The sequence below is a fragment of the Sorex fumeus genome, unplaced genomic scaffold (genome assembly GCF_029834395.1).
Source record: "Sorex fumeus unplaced genomic scaffold, SorFum_2.1 ptg000063l, whole genome shotgun sequence".
In the NCBI taxonomy this organism is placed as follows: Eukaryota; Metazoa; Chordata; class Mammalia; order Eulipotyphla; family Soricidae; genus Sorex; species Sorex fumeus.
In genome coordinates this window covers 80677151-80700252 of record NW_026606120.1, presented here as the reverse complement: position 1 = coordinate 80700252, position 23102 = coordinate 80677151, and the positions used below count along the sequence as shown (strand labels likewise).

At 39.4% G+C, this 23102-nt stretch overlaps 1 protein-coding gene across 1 annotated transcript in view; it reads right to left on the bottom strand.

Moving 5' to 3' along the window:
• DDX42 (DEAD-box helicase 42) overlaps window positions 1-23102 on the bottom strand; it is a 40301-nt gene that overhangs the window by 10120 nt on the left and 7079 nt on the right. The window contains exons 2-10 of the mRNA XM_056127454.1: window positions 17462-17698; window positions 15764-15914; window positions 11435-11496; window positions 10103-10139; window positions 9123-9272; window positions 5030-5134; window positions 2995-3114; window positions 1069-1245; window positions 365-493 (exon numbers count right to left, since the gene is read on the bottom strand). Coding sequence (XP_055983429.1) covers window positions 365-493; window positions 1069-1245; window positions 2995-3114; window positions 5030-5134; window positions 9123-9272; window positions 10103-10139; window positions 11435-11496; window positions 15764-15914; window positions 17462-17682 — 1152 coding nt within the window. The 5' untranslated portion in view covers window positions 17683-17698. The remainder of the gene's footprint in view (window positions 1-364; window positions 494-1068; window positions 1246-2994; window positions 3115-5029; window positions 5135-9122; window positions 9273-10102; window positions 10140-11434; window positions 11497-15763; window positions 15915-17461; window positions 17699-23102) is intronic.

The window sequence follows — 23102 nt, the reverse complement described above, 5'->3', positions numbered from 1 at the left end:
GCTCAGGGTCATTTCTGGAAGTGCCCGGGGAACTTGAAGCCAGAAACCAAACTAGGTCACTCATATGCAAGGCAAGTGCCTTAACCCCGTAACCACTGCATTATCTCTTCAGTCCCCAAAGATCCATTTCCCCAAGAAAAATAATTACAAGAAATTTAAGAGAGTATTTGTTGCTATATACGTATGTTAGAAAATAGCCGGGTTGCTATTTAACTCAGAACTAAACCAAACACTTTAAGCTATTACTTCTCAGTATTGTAAATTCTGCTTCAACGCGTATCTTAGGGGAAGTTTCCTCCAATAACCTAATCATCTTCTCATACCAAGAGATGTGAGAAACTTCTAACATTGAAAACATACTTACTGGAGTACACACAACAATCTCTGCCCCTTCCTGAAGAGCCTTGGCCTGCTCCCACATGCTCCCGCCTCCGTACACGGCCACTGATCGAAGATTATATGCTTTCCCAAACCGTTTACATTCTGCATGAATCTATAATGTTAATAACAACATATTAACAAACTAACACCAATAATACCTGTTACAACCCAAAAAGAGTTCTGAAAAACACAAAGATGGTATTATTAAAAAAAAAATTAGAATCACAATTTTCTTCATTTGGTAAATGAATATTAGAGGTGTCATTACACATCTCAATAGACTATCTAAAAATCTTGCTTTTCTTTCTGCCGAATCTCTTCCTGACTCTGACACTGCTTTTCTATCTAGCAAAACAAATTAACCCAGCAAGAAAAAAATATGGAAGCTTACATTATACAAACAAGTTCCATAATATACATTTTTTCTCTTAAAAAGGATACATTTTAGGGGGATATATGCTAGTAGCTACATATATGTAATACACGTTTTCCAAGTTTCCTGGTTGACAAAACAATGTGAAGGCATTTAATGACACTGAATCATGTACTTAAAATTTGTTTAAATGACCAAGTTCTTAAATATTTCAACAAAACTTAAAAGTTTCCTGGTAATTCTATCCACTTGACTCTCTTCTCTTGCCAGGACACATACAGTATGTTAGAAGATATTCTACATAAAGCACTTACCTGTTGGCACAACTCCCTAGTAGGACACACAATCACTGCAATTGGCCCATCTCCTGGTTCCAATTCTTTCTGGTCCATTATATGAATCAACATAGGCCAGATAAAGGCTGCAGTTTTTCCACTGCCTGTTTTGGCAATGCCAATCATATCTCTACCACTTAAGGCAACAGGCACACCCTGGAGAAAAAAAAATGTATATCCAATCTAAACTGAAAAAGAGCTTTTTGAGAAGGCCAGGGATCAAATCCAGGGCCCACATATCTAGGGCACACACCTTATCAACTGAGACATATACCAAACCCTACATTTTCAAGTTCATTTTATTTTTATTTTGTTTTCTTGGGGGTGGGGTTTTTACACCTGATTGTGCTCACAGGCAATTTCTGGCTTGGTACTTGGGGGTTACTCCGGGTAGTACTCAGGGAACCATATAAAGTGTTGGGGGCTTGTATCTGGGATTCCTGCATGTAAAACATGTGTTCATATCACTGGTCTATTTGGATTCCAGTTTTTTAATTTTAAAAATATGCTAGAGAAAATCCTGGGAAAGGTAAATGATTGGGAATCATATTCATTTCCAAAAGAACAAAAATATTGTAACCTATGCATATTTTTTTAACTAATAAAAAATATCTAGCATTCCCAAGCCTTCCTGATTTGAAACTATTTACGGAAATCAGCTACAAGCTACAAAATATAAATGACTCCATCTTATTTGAAACAAAGTCATTGAAAATTTATAATAAGCATATATTTATTTATTTTGCTTTTTGGGTCATATCCGACTATGCACAGGGGTTACTCCTGGCGGTGCTCAGGGAACCATATGGGATGTTGGGAACCAAACCTGGATTGGTCGTATGTAAGGCAAACACTATACCCGCTGTGCTATCACTCCAGCCCCCAGAATTTACAATATATCATCTAAGCAGATTGATGTCACTGTCCTCCCATTGTTCATCGATTTTCTCGAGCGGGCCCAGTAATGTCTCCATTGTGAGACTTATTGTTACTGTTTGGCATATCAAATATGACACGTGTGGCAAGCTACGTCATGGGTGGCTTGCCAGGCTTTGCCGTGAGGACGAGATACTCTCCGTAGCTTGCGGAGCTCTCCGAGAGGGGTGGAGGTATCGAACTGGGGTCAGCCACATTGGCTGTGTGCAAGGCAAACGCCCTACTCGCTGTGCTATCACTCCAGCCCAAGTGGACTGCTAAAATATTTTTTCCTTGAGACTATCTTAATCCATTCAAACTCAAACTGCAGAAAATTCTCAGTTTCTATGTAGGAACAAATATATCTCATATACATGAGGAAAGCAAGTGCTATTATTTTCACTTACGAGACTTTTCAGGTTATAGGAAAAAAGAAATGCTAGTGCTAGCTGGTACTGTTCACAAATCGTGTTTAAATTTAGGCCAAACTCTTCTTCAGATCTCACTTTCAAAACATTTACCAAATTTAAAAAAAGAAAACACATTCCAGCTCCTTACAAAGTGGTCAGGGTGGTAAATTATTTACTTTTTTTACTCTTTACTCTTTATAAAGGTTTCATAATACTCTCAAATTTAATGTATCTCCCTTCTTCCCTTTTTAAAAACCAAAAATTAAAGCTACACCACAGCAGAAATATCTGGAAGCTCTGTATGTCTACACACATTTTCGGTTTTTTTGGGGGAGTGATGGGAGTTGTGTGTGCTCAGGGACCAATCCAGGCAGACCTGGGGACATTATGGGGTGCCAGGGACTAAACCTGGGTTGGCTGTGTGCAAACACTTTGCCCACTGTACTATCTCTCTTGCCCCATGTATGTCTATGTGTATGTCTTTACACTGAAAACTTATTTATTGCTTGGAATTGTTTGTAAATAAATATAACCACTGAATATCTTTATATTTCATTTTCTTTTATTATCTTTTACTTACCTGGCACTGTATTGGAGTGGGTTGTGTATATTCAGACTTCCGAATCTGGTGCATAAGTTGTTCATCAAACCCAAAATGAGCAAAACTACTTCCTGGTCGAGGAGGTGCAGCACCAGAGACCTAGAGATAAGGACAACTCCCAGGAATGACTTGCATTTAAAAACAGTGGTGTAAATTTCAACACTGTTTACTGTACCTAGGACAGAGCTTGACTATGAAGTAAAAATGCAAAGCGAAGTTTTCAGGCTAAAAACTGGTATCTTTTCAGAGTGGGAGTGTGCAGCCTACCCTCCACCCCCCCTATTTCTGGAAGTCCCAGTAGCTACACCGACATCCCACAGCCTCCACCATGTCAACTCATCCGCCCGGTTCTACAGATCCTGGAGTTCCTGGCACACGAAGCTGCATACCAAATTCCACCATATTGACAGCCCAGTAGGAGCACATCAAATTCAATGGGAAAGTAGCATAGAAGCCAACTAAGCTCAATAAATAAAAACAGTTAACACAGAAAGTTCAGCTAGTAACAAACAGCTTAGTAACCCCTCAAACAAGGATTTAATGACCCCATGGTGAAATATAATAATTTCCACAAATTTTCTTTTACCGAAGTATTTTCTGATAGTTCCATTAGCTATTTAATTCTAATAAGCAATATAATTATGTTGTGCCTGCTAAAGGGGCAGGCTTCGGGGTGGGAGGGTGGGAAACTGGAGACAATGATGGAGGGAAGGTCACACTGGTGGTAGGATTGGTGCTGAAACAGTGAATGGCCATAACAACTATATTATGAACAACTTACTTTGTAAACCACAGTGCTTAAATTTAACCAAAAAAAAAAAAAAGGGTAGAATGAACACTGTTTGAAAAGGTAAAACTCAAAGCAGTGGACATAAATGTTATACAAAATCCCCATGATAAATATTGAGATGATTGTTACATATGTCACAAGTCATTTTTTCCTAAGAAAATAAAACGCACTAAAATAAATTGGGAAAATAAGGCAATGATGTACTTTTTAAGTCCACTTTTCATTACTATTAACCAGATGGCAGACAAAAATAAAATTTACTCTTGAAATAAAATGGAATGTAAATGAATTTCAAATAAGACAAATCTATACTCACTGATTACAAAGATATTATCTACCATTTCCATTCTCAATCATGCGTAAAGAGTTGATGTCATACTTAATGATGGTCCAGCCAACCTTCAAGCATTGTTTGAACTGTACCCAAGTGAGGAACGAGGATTAATCTCAGTGTTGACTCTAAAGTGATAACTGATTCAAAGCTTCTTCAGTAATATTGACTAGTACTTACAATCAGGATCTCAACTAAAATTATTATTTTTGTTTTCTCTGGGAGTGGGTGTGTTGTACATACCAACACATACATTCATTTTTATTCTCTCCTTCTCTCTTTCTTCCCTCTCCCCTTACCTGTGCTACAATTTGTATTACTTCAACCACACTCAAGTATGAGTCACTCATGGTATCAACTGGAATCAAGGTGTGAAACCTTTATTCTGAAATTAGTGCAGGCATATTTATTTATGGCGTGAATTCCTTTATTTAACAAAAGTATGCTGCATATCACTTGAAAATCATGTATTAATTTTAAAATATTCTAAGACTTCAGATTCTTGTATTAATCTTCTTTCCTCTTCCTGAAGATACTGGCTTCTAACTTTCATCTCTAGTCTATCCAATACAGTTCTTAGAGTATGCTCAATGAAGAAATGCCTGCTAAATTAATTTTAAGGTCACAGTAATTCACTGTTTTAACAAAAAGCAATAGAGCACGTGTGTATGTTACATAAAAGGGAAAAAAAAATTCTATTCTAAAACAGCTAGCGGCAAAAATAAAATCAAGAAGGCAAACCCACACAATATATTTACTATTCTAATTAGATGGTTCAGTGATCATTAGCAATTTATTTCTCTTTAATTTGGGTAAGTAATACTCTGAACAAATTAAAATTTAAAAAAAAAAGAAAGAAAAAAAAACAAGAATATTTAGCTTATTTGCCTTACCCGAAGATTGAGCTTATGCCGGAGATCTATAAGCTGCTGTGGTGTGAGGTTGGTTATCTCTTCATGTTCATTGTAAAAATTTTTTTCAAATGGTGGATAATCAATCTGCAGGTCCAATTATTCAAAGTTAGTCTAGAATTCAAGAGTCAATCCTGTAAGTTTGATTTTAATACAAAATAACCTTTTATAAATATTACACAAGTAAAGCCATAGCCAGCTAGAAAGAACAAAGGGAGTCACTTATTCATGACATACAAAACAAACCAGTTCCTTTTCCTATAGAAATCTCAAAATAACGCCAACTTATTTTTATTTTATTTAAAAAAAAAAAAAAACAAAACCAACTGGCGGCAGGATGGGGGGAGCATGGAGTACTTGCCTTGCACAAGGTCAACCTGGGTTCAATTCCTGGCACCCCAAATGGGCCCGCAAGCAGAGTCAGGAGTGATCTCTGAGTGCTGAGCCAGTAGTCCCGAGTACCGACAGGTGTGGTACAAAACTAAACAAAACAAAACAAGGCTCCTCTGGGTAGTGTGGGAAGCTTCCAAGCAGTCCAAAGAGCAAGGGAACCATTCCCAGCCTGGATGCCTCAATGCTCAGGCCTGTTTAAGCAATCTGATCAAACCGAGTGGTACTGGGTCCTACCAGGTAATCAACAGTGCTAAAAAGACCATGTGGTGGTGGGATCAAACCCATACATGCCAGGCATTGTGCTCCAGCCCTAATCTCTCTGGGCTCCACAAAGACTCTTAGGAACATCTCAGATTTAAATTATCTTGAGATACAAACACTAAGTTATTTCCGAGGGCACAAGGCCAAAGGCTTCAGAACTAGTATTTCAAATAAGATATTCTATTCTATTAACTAAAATATTTTTGAGAGTTCAGCTGTCCACTTAGCATTTGAAAACATTTCCAATATTTCCTCTAGGAAGAGATCTAACTTCAGAATTTTTTTTTGTTTTGTTTTGTTTTGGTGTGGCACCTTATTCCTGGCTCTGCTCAGGAATCACTTTTGGTAGGGTTCAGGGGACCATATAGGATACTGGGGATAGAAGCTGGGTTAACCATATGCAAGTTAGCTTACCAGCTATACTATCTGGTCCCAAGTTCTATTCTTTTTAAAAGCATGAAACTTGTTTACAGAATTTTAAAAAAAGTCTATGACCAAGCATTTCAATTCCACAGAAGAGAGAAATATTTTGTTATTCTTTTCATGCTGTAGTAAGAAACAACATAAAAACAAATTAATTTGCCTAAATGATTCTCTTTTTTGTTGGGGGGAGAGATCTTGGGCCACACCTAGTAGTGCTCAGGGGACCGTATGCAGTGCTGCTGATCAACAGGGGTCAAGCTGCATGCCAGGCAAATGCCTTAACCAGTTTTGTCTCTCTGGCTCCTAAATGACTCTGTCTATCAACATGCTATGTTTACAAAACACTTTTTGGGGGAGTGGGAGTTGGGCCACACTTGATTATGTTCAGGGCTTACTCCTGGCTCTATGCTCAGGGATCACTCCCGGTGGTACTGAGGGGACCATATGTGGTATAGGAGAATGAACAAGGTCAGTCATATGCAAGGCACGTGTCCCATGTTCTGTACTATCTCTCCAGTCCCCAGAGGATTGATTGTGAAGACTTAAAATTTGATGGTTAAAAATTTCACTAATTTTGGGGGTTAAAGAGATAGTACAGTGGGAAGGGTGCTTGCTCTGCACACAGCTGACCCATATTTGATTCCTGGCTAGGAGTGATCCCTAAGCACAGGACCAGGAAGCAGCCCTGAGCACTGCCACGTGTGTACCAAAAAAGAAAAAGGAAAGAAAAAAAAACCCACATAACTAAAAACCTAACAAAAAACTTTACAAATTCTGGAGGGGAACTAGCTCAAGTGGTCAGTCCATGCCTGAGAAGGACAAGGTGCCAGTATGCTCCATCCCAGACACCATGTAGCCCCCTGGGGAGCAATGGGGGTAGTCCTATGACCTCCAAACATCAAATACACAGCTGAGGGTGGTACCTTCCTATGTGAACAAAAACAGGCCAGGGAGGTAGATCGAAGGTGTGAGGCATAGGCCCTGCGTTGGCAGGTCCACGCTTGATCTCTGGCACAACTTCCTTGCCCTTTACCCCCAGTCCACTCACTGGTAATGGGCCCCAGGTTTCCAGTACCATTGGAGGCCACTATGAAAAGAACTATAGGAAATAATCTTTCTATGGTACTCTCAATACATAATAAAGTAGGAAATTCTAAAAGTATCCCTACAGCATTATTAAGAGATAGGACATTTTGTAACATTTCCTACAATGATACATTAAACCATTAACAAATACTTCTTTTTTTTTTGCTTTATCCAGTTTCATACATGTGGGGTATATGTGCTCTACCACCAACCTATAGATCCAGATCTGCAACAGAATTTTCTTATAGTTCTCTTTATCAGAATGGAAGCTCCATGGGGAAATGAATTTTCATTTTTGTTCACAGATTTTACATATAAACAGGTATACTTTTTACATACAATTTTTTAGCATAAAAATGCAAAGAAAGTTATTTATAAGCAGCAGGAATGCCTTTCCTCCCTTTTGACCTTTTCTGGAAGAGTTCCCATTAAATTAGGAAAACTATGTGATACCCCAGCATGATGATGAAGTGTGAGCACTTTGTCAATTATCTCAAACATTTTACTAGATGATTATTTCAAGTACTTGTTCTTCTAATTTTATTTTCACCCTTTATCACAGATGCTTCCTCTTAGATCAGTTTCATTTACTTCATTTCATTTGTCATATGTAAAATACCAAGGCATTATGCAGTAGCATCTGTGCAAAAAGAAACATTTAAAAATTGAATATAACCTATACACTGCTCTAAGTTAGCAGTTTGCAAATATTTTAGACTCAAGTGACCTTTACACTTAACAAACAGACCCCAAGCGTACATTTATGTGAGACTTGATCCTGAAAATACTCTAAAAAGCACTGCTCTAGATTTAGAATCACAGGATAAGATCTAGTCCAGTGTCTCCCAAAGTAATACTGCCCTGCCCTGACCCAAGGTTTATGCTAGAAAAATGTGGGTGTGGTAATAGCCTCAGGTTAAAATTATTATTTAGGAAAAAAAAAATCACAGGACTGGAGAGAGCAGGGAAGGTAAAGACACTTGCCTTGCATGCAATTGCTTGGCTAAACCTGGTTCATCATTGTACATGATTAACTAAGCACTGCCAGGGGTCACTCTTGAGGAGTCAGGAACAGCCCAAATATCAAGAGTGTGGCCCAATATCCAGCCGCCTACTCCTACCTCAAGAAAAGAAGCTAAGTCTTAAAGACAGATTTGGGAGGGGGAGGAGGGTACATTTCAGTTTCTGAGTGATAATTGTTACTTTTCCTTAAAAGGGGGCTAAGGAAAAGTAAGTTTTGGGAACCACTTATCTACATTAGAAACACTGTTCTACTCTCCTCCCCCATGAAAGTGTAAGGATATCCCCACTTCCTTCTCCTGATATAAAGAACCTACAGTTCCTGGATCCACTTTGAAGAAACAGGCTTTCCTATCCCAGATCTAGGAGCAATAGTTTTAAACACAGAGTCAGTGACAGACACCAACTGGCTGCGCTGAGAGCATGCTCTGTACGCAGGAGCTCAGGTTTGATCCCTGACACTGCATGGTCCCCCGAGCATCACAAAGCCCAAGCACAGAGCTGGGATTAGTTACTAAGTACCACTCAGTATGTTCAGTATGGCCCAGAATCAAAAATTCCAAACGCAGCTCAAAGGTCCATATTGAAAAGGAAATTGTTAGTGGTAATCTAGAAAATGAGTATAATTGATCTGTCCTCAAAACATATTCTTAACCTAAAATCAGATTTTAGCAAGTGATTCAGCTGTCTCTTGAACTACACAGGCTGTAAAGCTTAAAGGGAATTTTAGTCTCAACCACTCAGAAATGGATGACAAGATCCAAAAGGACAAACACTCTCATATAAAATAGAGAGTATGAATCAGAAGGACTCAGATGTTGGGTCAACCTAAATATTAAAACCAAAACTTGTTATCAGCTTGAAAAAAAAATCAAATTCAAGAAGAATATACCTCTGAATGATCAATGGGAGGAAGAGGATCAATGATTTTTTTGGAAGGTGCAATTGGATTTCCATCACTATCATATTCCAAATTATCTTCCTCCTCCTCTTGCACCACACCAGCAGTTGGATTTTCTGCCATGTACCGAAAATAAGCTTCCTGCAGGAAAGCACAATAACATAATCATTCCCAAGTACAATTCAGAACATTTCAGCTCCTGTAAACAGGTACAGTGTACCAGATGATTATAGTTTAGAATAGCTACCAAACAAGACTTTTACTAGCATGATTCAACAGAAGTAGTCAAATGGACAATCAGAAGAAATGAGAACATACTATAAAATGATTTAACTTTTTAAAAGACAATAAATGATTTTAAGACATAAAAAGATCTGACTCTTTTTTAAAATTCATAAATCTACTTATTCCATAGCCTTTCTGGGGTGGGGTGTCTGTCTACCCTTCCCAGAACTGTGGAAACACATCTGTGGCTTTACCAATCCAAGTCTGAAAGCTGACACAAACCTGGAAAGGACTACTATTTACGTGGGTTCTCTTTACACCACCCCATAACTGAACACTGGGGAAAAAATATTCAAAACACAGTCCTATGTTCCATCTTGAAATAGAGAGTCACAAAGTAGAACCCTTTGAAAGAGGCAGCACTTAGATGTTGCTACAGGCCATCAGTATATCCCACACTACTCTAGTTGTCAGAGTAAATATTAATATTGGATTAAAAAAGTTGAATAAAGCTGGTACTTGTTTTTGATGTCATAGCTGATCAAGTTTCCTCTTCAATATGCAGTAAGGCATGTGAATCTTTATTATTACCAATTAGTCACACAGGTAGAAAAGAGGCAAATAAAATGACATTCCTTATAGAACATAAGGAATGGCCATTTTGGTTAAAGTCAAGCTCTAACATGTACCCAGTACAGATCTTGTGGAGTAAAAATGAAAGATAGAAATACTGCATAGAAACTCACTTGGTCATCTTCCTCTTCAATGTCATCTCGAATACCCCTGGAAAAACAAGCGGAGAAACAAACTTCCCTGCAAATGTTCCACATACCCAGCTCCACACTTACAGATTAGTGTTGAATTCCATACAGCACAGGAACTCTCAACACTAACAATAACAAAGCAGCAATAAGAATACTGTAAACTATCAACCTCTTTTATACGTGTGGTTTCATTCTTAAAAGCAACTGTGATTTACATTTATTCAGAATGGGATGATATGGGATCCCTAGAAACATCAATTTACTAAAACAAGGGTATGAGGAGGAAAAACTTTTAAGGAGAAGATACTCAAGGATCCTAGCTCTGTGAATCCCACAAAACAAACACAGTGCAGTTGTGAAAAGCCTTTTTTTATTAAAAGAAAAATTTTGATATACAGTAGAAAGAATGTCACAACACAGTTCTAGTTCTGGAATAACTGCTTTCTATCAAAACCACTGGGGACAGGAAAAAAAAACTATCAATTCTTTCCTAAAATTAGGATTAAAATTCCTAAACTGACCACATTGAGAAAGGGGTGTGACTACTACTTGTTTATCTAGAAAACTAAAAAAAGAACCGTTGCTTTGTTCCTATAGCCATCTCTTTTCACTGGACTTTTTGCCTAAACTATAGCACTTGCTATTCCTCAGATTCCTCAAAAGTAACACATCGGTGTGAGGCAGCTGGAACAGGATGCAACACAGAGTAAGCATCAAAGACAGGACTGAACCTCCACATGGCCTGTGACCTTAGGGAAGAACTAGAGCAATGACTGCAAAACAAAGTGAGAAAAATACTCTAAAAAAACAACCCTATATGTGCCTTGCAGCAAAAGACTTTAAGAGGAAAGAGAAGGATTTTCTTTCCCAAATAAAGTACTTCAAGTTCTGTTCGGGTTGCTAAGGTATGGCATCACTCTTTATATAGTTTTATTATTTATTAATACTATAGTTTCTAATAATAAAATCATTAATTGCTTATAATCAATGGGCATTAACCTACTTTACCTTAACTACAAAACAAAAATGAAACAAGCCCATATTTTAGTTATTATGCTCACTTTAAATCTTTTAGGTCATTCCTGAACTCACTAAAAAATTTATAGTATTTGATAAAATACTACTCTACCAAAAATAATTAAAATTATGCAAATGCAGTCTTTTGTCATTTCTATTACGTACAAAATATACAGGGCTAACTTCAAGCCAAGAAATTTTGGTATTTTCATTTTTCTCTATAAACTGTGGGGGAATAAGCTTTATAATAATTTACAATTTTCATGTAATATTTGGAAAGAGAAGAAAGTAACTTACTTTACGTTTTTTCTTTCCTTGTCCTTGTCCTCAAGTCTCTTCATATCTCTAGCCGCCTGATCCTAATAAAACAAAGACTATATGGAGTCATACCAATTAAAAATGCTAAAAGAGAAATATCTACAAAAACAACGTTCATATTTAAACAAGTGTTATGACAGCGATAACTATCCATTTTGACATCTGAATCTTAATGTAATCAAATTGCTTTTCAATACTTTTTTGAAGACAAGTGCCTAGATATTTGACTATACTGAATTATATATATCTGAAATACAGTATTCCAGTTAATGATCTAAATGCTATTAAGTCACATGGCCATTGCGTCTTACTTTCTACTATTTGGTGAGACCAGAGCTCAGAAACTTATTTCTTCATTATAAAGTGAACTACAATGCAAGCGTGATGATTCCAAATGGAAGGTATCAGAACTACTAAACAAGGAAAATTAGATGAACACCAACTCTGCCACATAACATCAATGTCATCAGAGGTTAAGGGTTTGAATATCTTAGAGTTCAATTTTCTACTGGTGCTATTAGAACACTAAATGCCCGAGACTGTATAATGAGCAACTTTGTAAAACACAGTATTTTTAATTAGAAAGAAAAAAGGAAAAAGAGTTCAATTTTCCTGGGCCAGATCCAGAGAAGAGGGTGGGTGCTCGCATTGCACATGTCCAACATGGGTTCAATCCCCAGCACCCATATGGTCCCCTGAGCCCCACCATGAGTGATCCTTGATTGCAGAGCCAGGAGTAAGCCCCAAGAACCACTGAGTGTGGTCTAATGCCCTGGCCCCCCAAATAAAAGTTCAATTTTCCTACTACCTAAAAAAAGTTTACACACATGCGTATTTTTTCTGCCGATTCCCAATGCTACTCTGAGTACTAAATGAAATGCATGATGACTGATAGTGTGCTAAAAAGAAATTAAAAGGAAGAAATTAAAGCCAAGATGATTATGATTTTAATGCCATTAAAAGAAGTAAGATTTAACACATGGCTAAGGATGAAAGATGATGAATTGGACTTAATGTGTCAAATGATTATACACTTGACAAAAAGACTGATAAGCTTTTGACAATGTAGAACTGAAACTAAAGAACATGCTACACTAATGACACAAATTATTCACAATCAAATTAAGTGTTCCAATTAGATACAGGTCACTAAGGAATGCACAGACCGGCTGAGTGACTGTACAGTGGGTACAGAATTGTCTTGGATGTGGCTGACCCAGGTTCAATCCCCGATGTCCCATATGTTCCCCCAAGCATTGCCAGGAGTAAGCTCTGAGCATGGCTGGGTATGACCCAACACCCACCCCCCCTAAATTAAGAGAGGGTCAGAGTTACTATAGTGAGTAAGACATTTGTCTTGTACAAGGCACACGGATTTGATCTCCAGTTGGCCAAAGTGATCCCTGACTGCAAGATGGAAGTAAAACCTGAGCACCACTGCTAGGTATGGCCCAAAAGGGGAGGGAAAAGACAATAGCTTACATCTAATGATTTCCTTTTGTACAATGATATACTGTGACTAGGGTGCTTGCACTGCATGAGTCAACCCAGGTTTGATCCTGCCATCCCACTTGGTCCCCCGAGCACTGCCAGTTATGGTGCCCCAAACAAAAAAAGAAAACAAACAAAAGAAACTTTAAGAGTTCAAAAAACAAAGATGGATGAAATGCATAACTGAAATGCATTAAAATGAGAGAAAAAGGTTAGATTAAAACAGATTGGCCTGAAGTTACTAAATGGGAGCCACAGAGGTTAAGGCATTCTGCATGGTCTAAGCACCACCAGGAGTAAAAGCCAAGTAGAGACAAGTACCCCAAAGCACTACAGGTTGTAGTGCTCTTGAGACCCAAAACCCACTAATTTCTCCGCCACCCAAAAGTGTATATGGGGGCTCATGTCATATTATTCTTTCGTACATTTCCTTTTTTTTTTTTCATAATAAGAATGGAGTAGGTCTCGAGAGATAGTACAAGCAGATAGGACACTTGCCTTGCGCATGGCCCAGCAGGGTTTGATCCCTGACACAGCCAGGAGTTAAACCTGAGCATCACCAGGCGTGGCCACCCAAAAAACAACAAAAGGGTTTGTAACTCAGTGGTAGAGCACAAGCTTCTATATTTGACACACTCATTAAAGGGGGAAAAGAGGGAAAAGTTTTAAGAAAGCAGCAAGACACAAGTTTTAATTTCTAGAGGAAAGTAATAGATGTTAATGATAATGTAGGTATTAACAAATCAGCATCAAAAGTACAGGATACATTCCAAACAGTGGAAGATTCTTTTCTCAACCCTGCCTTCATTGGCTGTTTCCAGATTTCTTTTTCTTTGTTTTGAGACCATACCCAGAAAAGTCTAGGCTACTCCTGGCTTTGGACTCAAAGATCACTCTTGGCAGTGCTCAGGGAACCAAATGAGATGATAAGGATCGAGCCGGGGTCGGCTGTGTGCAAGGAAAACACCCAGCAAGTTGTTCTATCACTCAGCCCCACTCCAGATTTCTTGATATATGCCATTCTGAAAGGCACATAAATGGCACACTGTTGTTTTGATTTGTGTTTCTCTAATATGGATGACATTCATTTCTTCATCCCATTTATGGATGGATCACTGGATTTTTCGTTGGCAAGTTGAGTAGTGCTTTATAGATCTTGGATATCGAACCTTATCAGAAGTCACTGCCACTGTCCTCCCATTGTTCATCAATTTGCTCAGCGGGCCCAGTAACGTCTCCATTGTGACACTAGTTACCGTGTTTGGCATATCAAATACGTCACAGGTCACTGTCACTGTCCTCCCATTGTTCATTGATTTGCTCGAGCGGGCCCAGTAACGTTTCCATTGGAGACTTTGTTGTTACTGTGTTTGGCATATCGAATACGTTACGGGTAGCTTGCCAGGCTCTGCCGTGCAGGCGAGATACTCTCGGTAGCTTGCCGGACTCTCCGAGAGGGGCGGAGGAATCGAACTCAGGTCGGCCATGTTGGCTGCGTGCAAGGCAAACACCTTACCGCTGTGCTACCGCTCCAGCCCACGTCACGGGTATGTGCAATATTTTCTCCCATTTAGTAGGGTATCTTTTTATTAAAGCTTGGGTTTCTGAACTAGCAGGTATCATGCTGAGTAAAATCAGAATGAAAGGGACAGATACAGAAATCTCTCATGTATGGGACTTAAAGATACATACTTGAGGTAGTAACAAAGATACAAAGGCAATATAATGGGTGAAGTGACCCACACAATTGAGTTGGAGGGTTCCTTGGAGGAGGAAGACAGTTATACTGGTGATGGGTGTGGTGTTATGTCCATGAGAAACCATTATTAATAGTATTATAAACACCACTCCCCAATTTCTTTTAAAGTACAGAATACAGGTGGTCCAAGAATAGTAAAGGGGTTAAGGTACATACCTTGCATTCAGCCAACCTCAGTTCTTTCCACAATATCCAGATACTTTGTAGATATAGCTGTGGAGGCCAGAACACTGCCAGGTATAGCCCCAGAGGTCCCCAAGCACTGCTAAAGTGGCCTCACAGCCTGATGTTCTTGGTTTCTAACGCTAAACCACAGGCCCACTTGACTAATAATCACCAGACAGGGTCTCTTATACCCCTGAGCACTGCTTGAAAGAGCCCCTCACACTCCTTCAAAATTGCATAGAATACAGATTTTTAAATGGAGAATGCTCATTCTACTTTAAGAATATACCAAGAATCATGAAAACACAGGGATGCAAATTTGGGAGTTATTTTGTTCAAACATTATAATTCAAATCTCTACAGTCCTATCACCTCTGAAAACGTTACAGGGGAGGTAGAAGTAAATTTAAGAAATTGTTATTTGGGGACCAGAAATGTGGCTCAGAAGGAGTGAGTGCTTGCCTTACATGAGTGAAGCTTTGGGTGGATCACCAGAACTGGACAAAAAAAAAAAAACAAATTGTACATAAAAGAATAAAATTCTAAAACAATAAAAAATTAAAAAGAGGTACCTGCCTTGCATGCAGCTAACCTGGGTTCAATTTCCAGCACCCCATATGATCCCCCAAGCCCGAGCAGAATGACCCTGAGCACTGAGTCAGAAGCCCTGAGCACCACCAAATGTGACCCCAAAACAAACAAAAGAGATGTGGTACTTTTAGTTTTTATTGATTTTGGGCGACACCTGATGGTAGTGCTTAGAGGTTGCTCTCACAGTGCTCAGGGGACTAAGCAGTGCCTAGTTCTCCAGCAGACAACACATGTGCTCAGCCCTATAGGCAATCTCTCCAACCCTGACTGTTAAATATCTAAATAAAACAACTGATACATGCCTCCACTTCAGCCATGAATGCCTCCAAGGGATCATCATCGCTGTCAGAATCTGCAGGCTTGGAATGGAATTGCTGGCGGGTAGGCGAGTTTTCAGCAGGAATGTAAGGTAAATCAACATTGCTAGAGTCTTCCTCCTCATCTTCAAAATACCTGAAATTAAAATGCACCAATAAAGTGAGTAATTTGTAAATCAATAAATTTTTTAACAGAGAATTTTTATGATAATGCACTGTAGCACTGTCCTCCTACTGTTCATCGATTTGCTCAAGCAGGCACCAGTAATGTCTCCATTGTGAGACTTGTTACTGTTTTTGGCATAGAGAATACGCCATGGGGAGCTTGTCAGGCTCTGCCAATGACGATAAATCTTAATAAGTTTTAATTATACAGATCAAATTAGTGACTGACCAATAAGAATTAAGCTATGTGGGCCAAAGCAATAGTATAGTAGGTAGGGTATTTGCCTTGCACATAGTAGGCCCAGGTTCGATCCCCAGCATCCCATAAGCACCGCCAGGAGTAATTTCTGAGTGCAGAGCCAGAAGTAACCCGAGCATTGCCAGGTGCGACCTCTGCCCCCTCCCCCCAAAAGCAATAAAACTGGAAAAAAAAATCACAAGCTTCTAGAATGAGAGGCGAGAGAGATAGTACAGCAGGCAGGGCACTTGCTTTGCACACAGTCAACCAGGGTTGGATTTGAAATCCCATGTGGTGCTCAGAGGACCATTTATGGTTCCAGGGATTGAACCTGAGTCAGCTGCATGATCCCCTGAGCATGAAAGCAGTAGCTCAATAGGCCTGCCAAGAATGACCCCAAAACAAACCAAAAAACAAACACCAAAACAAACAAAACCCCCCAAAACAACCAAAAAACAAACCCATTAACTGATTAACTGGGGGCTGTGACACAACTTAGGAGTATGTATTCCTCATATATTAGGTCTTGCATACATTAAGTTCTGAGTTGAATCTTCAGTATTTTACACTCCTACAATGCCCCCTTGTCCCACCACTGCAGGCTGGTTTAATTCTGGGGGTCTCTAAGAACCAGTGGGCCTGAATACCAAACACAGCCAAGGCAACAATTTTTAAGTGAATGCTTTTCTGAAAATAATGAGTATATTTTCCTACCATTAACAATAAGATGTTACAAAATAACAGTGTTAAGGACTCAGCTGTTCAGGCAACTGCTTTTACTGGTTCTAACAACTGTCTAAGATATCAACTTTATATGGTATCAAAAAGATTTCAATAAAGACCACCAAACCCCACATGGATTATTTAAAACTCACCTGTTCTCTGTTTTTCAAAGAATTCCTTTTATTTTGAGTAAGTCATTATAAGCAACCCATAAGCATTATAGTCCTTACAATATACATAAACCTGATGATTTAACTTATTGGAAACAATGTAATTCAGTAAGATAACCAATTTAAGACATTATTAATTGGGAAAAATTTTTGGGTTTTAGTCTGGAACACATCCAACTCTATTCAACGTTCACTTTTGGCTGTGCTCAGGGACCCTTCTGGCCTGGCTAGGGGGACCATATGTGGTGCCAGAGATCAAACCTGGGTCAGCTGCATGCAAGGCAAGCATCCCATCCTCTATACTGTTTCTTTTCCTTGATGGCTGTTGATGAAAAAAGATTATTTCAAAGCCCGAGCTTTGTTACGTCACACGGAATTACCACTTACGCATTTTCTTCATCAAAGTTGGCCCGTTTAGATCCAATTTTGTAGAAAGAAGGGAGCTGTGGTGGAGCTGACTTTCCAAATCCAGAAGCTGAGCTGGTTGACCCAAAGGCACTATGGGACTGTTGTGGAAGTTTTGGTTCCTCCTTCTTTCCAGCACTAATGGCAAAACCTCCAAAGCCAAATCCCCTCTTAGTGCCAGGGCCACCTTTATTCCAGTTCATGGTGCCAATGCTTAATCTGTAAAAAAACAAGACACGCTAATATAAATTCAAATTTATCTTCTATTGTTCGTTTTGAATTTTAGCAGTGCTGGGAGAATCATATGGGTTAACAGGGATTGACCCAAATTAGCAGTTTTGTGTGCAAGGAAAGGACCCTACCTACTGTACTGTCTCTTCTGCCCCTAAATTCAACATTTAAAGTAAAAATCTCTGGGCTTTAAGTCTCTTCCAACTTCTTCCTACAACTAATTTTGTTTTTTAATTTTTTTATTAGTGAATCACCGTACAGTTACAGACTTATAAACTTTCATGCTTGTGTTTCAGTCATACAATGATCAAGTACCCATCCCTCTACCAGTGCCCATTTTCCACAACCAATGGCCCCAGCACCCCTACCACCACCCCCACCTCGTCTCCTCTACCCTACCCTGCCTCTATGGCAAGGCATTCTCTTTTGCTCTCTCTTTTTGGGTGTCTACAACTAATTTTTTAAAATAGGGAACACACTGGAGTCTAGGTGGTGCTGGGGATCAAATGTAGGACCCTGCATATGCTAGGGCAAATGTACAATACTTAAGCCATCTCCCCAGTCTCCTACAACTTTTTCTTAAAATTTTGTCTCTCAAATTTAGTACTTCACACGCAATATGCTAAAATAAAAATCTCATTTTATAAAACAGAAAATTTTTTTAGGCTATCAACCTAATTAAGAATGCACTATGTATGTATGAATGCATATATATATGAATGTATGTATATTGGGGGGCTCCCAACAAGTAGAGCTTAAGGGCTAATCCTCGTGCAAGGTGCCCTGGGGTGAAAAACAGAACCAGGGAATTAAAATTGGGGCTCCTGCATCCACAGCAAGCACTCCAGTCCTATGAACCATCTCCCCAGTACAAGAATTTAATATATACCTTTTTAAAAGTATTTAATACATTTAGTATCCCCTTGGGCTGGAGCGATAGCACAGTGGGTAGGGTGTTTGCCTTGCAAGCGGCCAACATGGCCAACCCGAGTTTGATTCCTCCGCCCCTCTCAGAGAATATAAGACATATATATGGACTGGAGCGATAGCACAGCAGGTAGGGCATTTGCCTTGCACGTGGTTGACCTGGGTTCGATCCCCAGCAGCCCATATTGTCCCCTGAGCACTGCCAGGAGTAATTCCTGAGTGCAAAGCCAGGAGTAACCCCTGAGCATTGCTGGGTGTTACCCAAAAAGGAAAAAAAAAAAAGATGGGACTGGAGAGATAATACAGTCGGTAAACCAATTAATTGTCTTGCATGCAGCAGACCCAGGTCTAATCCCCGGCTTCCCATACGGTCCCCCAAGCACTTCCAGTAATGATCCTTGAGGACAGGAAGGTGTGGACAAATGTGGCCATGCCACATCCCATACTTTACACCACTAGTGTACCAAGAGTAGCATACCACATTTGATAGAGTTTGAAGTAGAAGGCAACCAATCTTACGGGGGAGAATATACGTACAGAAAAAAAAATATATATATATGCACACAAGGTTTAACCTTTAACAACATGTTCTCTTATAGAAGGGCTTAATGGTTCCTTGGTAAAATACAGCAATCTTCACACGCTTTCCTCTAAGGAAACTTTTTGGATCATTTTTAGCAGATTATTCATAACAAGCAATACAAAAAAAAGAACTCTGGCTCTGCTTGGGGGCAAAGTTTGGGGTTTGTGATGAAAACATTAGAAATACAGTGGTGGGAAGGTGTAAATGATGGTGGGATTGGTGGTCGAATATTAAATGTAATGAATTACTGTGAACAACTTTATAAAAATAAAATGAACTTAAAAAAAGAAAAACCTAAGCCTTGAAAATTTAGAGAAACTATTTATATTAATATCTAATTATCTATGCATTTATTGAACAACTACTCAATAAATCTCTATCCATGTGGCCAAAAAAAGCCTATGGCTACGAATTAAGAAATTTCCTGAGTTTAAAAGCAACACTTTTTGTGTTGGGGCCACAACCAGCTGTGTTCAGGGCCTACTCCTGGCTCAGCTTGATGCTCCCACTCCAGGACCATATGTAGTGCCCAGGACTGAACCCGAGTCGTCTGTATGCACGGCAAATAAATGCCTTACCTGCTGTGCTGTTTCTCTAAGCCACAAAAATCAGCATCTTTTATCTTTCAAAAAAAGCCTTTTGTCCTGACAAGATACCTATGTCTGCAGAAAAGCAGAGAACTCAAAATGCAAAAATGAAACAAAATTTGAAACTACTTAAAATGTCCTCTTACTCAGTTACTTAATTTTGTTGATGTCTTATGCTAATTTTTGTCTATGTAAATACATGCATGGGCTGAAGCTATAGCATAGCAGGCAGGGCGTTTGCCAGGTTCGATTCCTCCGCCCCTCAAGGAGAGCCTGGCAACCTACCGAGAGAGTATCTCGCCTGCACGGCAAGGCTTGGCAAGCTACCCATGACGTCTTCGATATGCCAAACACAGTAACAACAAGTCTCACAATGGAGACGTTACTGGGCCTGCTGGAGCAAATCAATGAACAACGGGAGGACAGCAACAGTGACAGTGATATACATGTATATTAACAACCCAAACATTGAATCCTTACTACACTGATGTCTTCATCTAACATCATAATTAAATATCTTTAAACAGCAATGTATTTGCCCACTATTTCTACAATGTGAAATATAGCTATGTCTTTTGTGAATACTCTAATTATTTCTTTAGGATTTATTTATATGTAGCTAAGGACCAAATCTAGGACCTTACAAGTTTGATGCATGCGCCCTACCCCTGAGCTACAACAGTACATCCAAGTTCCAGGATCAAGTTTTTTGTGTTGAAACACCATGCCTTACAATACTGTTAATGACAGGGTTTCATGTACACAATGTTCCAACACCACACCCTCCCACATAGTCTCAGAGTCTCCTCCTATCCAACACCTCCAGGATCAATTTTTAAAATTCAATGCCCAGGCCATAAGGTGCTGCTGGCAGAGAGGTGAGCCAGTTTGATCCCCAGGACCAAGGTTCCCAGAGTCACAAGTGATCCCTGAGCACAGATCCAGGCATAAGCCTTAAATACAGCTGGGAATGATCCAAAAAGTTAAAATGAGGGGCTGGAGAGATAGCACAGTGGGTAGGGCGTTTGCCTTGCACGCAGCCAACCCAGGTTCAATTCCCAGCATCCCATATGGTGCCCTGGGCACTGCCAGGAGTAACTCCTGAGTGCAGAGCCAGGAGTAACCCCTGTCTGTGCATCACCAGATGTGACCCCAAAAGCAAAACAAACAAACAAACAAACAAAGTTAAAAATGATTTTAAAATGTAACTGTTGAGGCCAGAGAAATAGCACAGCAGGTAAGGCACTTGCCTTGCATACATCAACTCATCCCCAGCACCTCATATAATCTCTGCCCAGTCCTTCAGGAATGATCCTTGAATACAGAGCCTGGAGTAAGTACTGAGGACAGTTGGGTGTGGCTCCAAAACCAAAAAATACATATAAATAAAAGAGCAATTATTTAAAAAAAGGAACAAACATTTTAAGTTTAAAATTTTAAAATTACTATGTGTATATGGGGATAAGTATTCCATTATGTACCGAGTTAAAAAGACTATAAAATGAAGATTAATTTATGCAAAAACATGATACAAGTACAAATATAGCTAGAGGATTTGCCAGGATGTTTATAGCAATTATTCAATTTGTTTTCTTCTTTATATTTATCTTTATCGGGCTGGAGCGATAGTACAGCACGAAGGGCCAACATGGCTGACCCTAGTTTGATTCCTCCTCCCGGCAAGCTACCCGTGACGTATTCGATATGCCAAACACAGTAACAATTGTCATAATGGAGACATTACTGGGCCCGCTCGAGCAAATTGATGAAAAACGGGAGGACACTGACAGTGATTTGTGTTTATCATTAATAAGAAAAATGAAATGTTTAGTGGATTCTAAAGGAAACGTGGTGTGCTTCTAATCCACCTTTCATTCTATAACAAAGTGCACATGGTACACTCTTCCCACCAAGCTGCAAAACTTCACCTCTGCCTCTAAAAATATTTCTCCAAACGAAGACCAAAATGTTAAAAGGAATACATTCAGAGAATTAATTCAAAATAGTGAATTCAAGGCTGAAGAGACAGCATAGAGAGCAGGGTAACTGCCTTGCATGCAGCCTACCCAGGTTTGATCCCCAGCATCAGATGGTCCCCAGAGTCCAACAAGTCCCACCAAGAGTGATTCCTGAGCACAGAGACAGGAATAAGCCCTAAGCACCACCAGCTGCAGTCCCCAAATCAAAAGATTAAATACAAATAACAAGCTGAGGACTAGGGAGATAGTTCAGGGATTAGGGCACTTGCCTTGTATGTGATCCACAATGGTTCAGTCCCCAGATATGGGAGAGACCTAATCCAGGACAGAAATGGAGGAGACCCTGGCTCACCCCATGACCCAACCCCAAGCAATAATTAAAAACAAACTCAAACACCCACATGCACCATACAATCCATACCCCATACAATAAAACAGGAAAATGAATGGAATTTCCCTAAACATGTACAATTTTAAAAGGTAAAGGTAAAGGCCCTCCCGTTGATCGTCGATTTGCTCGAGCGGACCCAGTAACGTCTCCATTGGAGACTTTGTTGTTACTGTGTCTGGCATATCAAATACTCTCGGTAGCTTGCCGGGCTCTCCGGAGAGGGGCGGAGGAATCGAACTCGGGTCGGCCATGTTGGCCGCTTGTAAGGCAAACGCCCTACCGCTGTGCTATCGCTCCAGCGATTTTAAAACAAAAGAAAAACAAAAAAATATCATTAAGGAAATGCAAATCAAAACTACAATCTCTAAAAAGAATCCTATACAACAGAGAATGTAATCTGGTCCAATTGCTATGAAAATCAATATATTGGCCTCTCAAAAATTGGAAATACACCCACCAAATCACTTATCAATTCATCTGATATATATCCAAACAGAAGGATTTCAACAAAATAACTGCATTTGCACATTTATCACAGAATTAATCAAAATAGCCAACATATGGAAATGACCCAAATGCCCATAAAAGAAGACAAATGGATGGACAAAATATACATACAACTGGAATATTATTTGGTCATGTAAAGGAAGATATCTTGCTATTTACAATAATTGGATTGTGAGCACATTATGTAAACAAAATAAGCACAATAACTATTATGTGATACTGCTTCTATGGAATCTAAAAAAGGCATACCTAAAAAGAAACAAACAAAAAAAACCCTTGGAGTAGAGGCCAGACAGAGAGAAAACAGAGGAGTGAAAGTGCTTGTCTTGCATAGTTCACCTCCAGTTTGATCTCAGAGGACATGGCTCCCAGAGCCAGACATAACCCTGTGCACCACAGGGTATGGCTCCAAAACCGG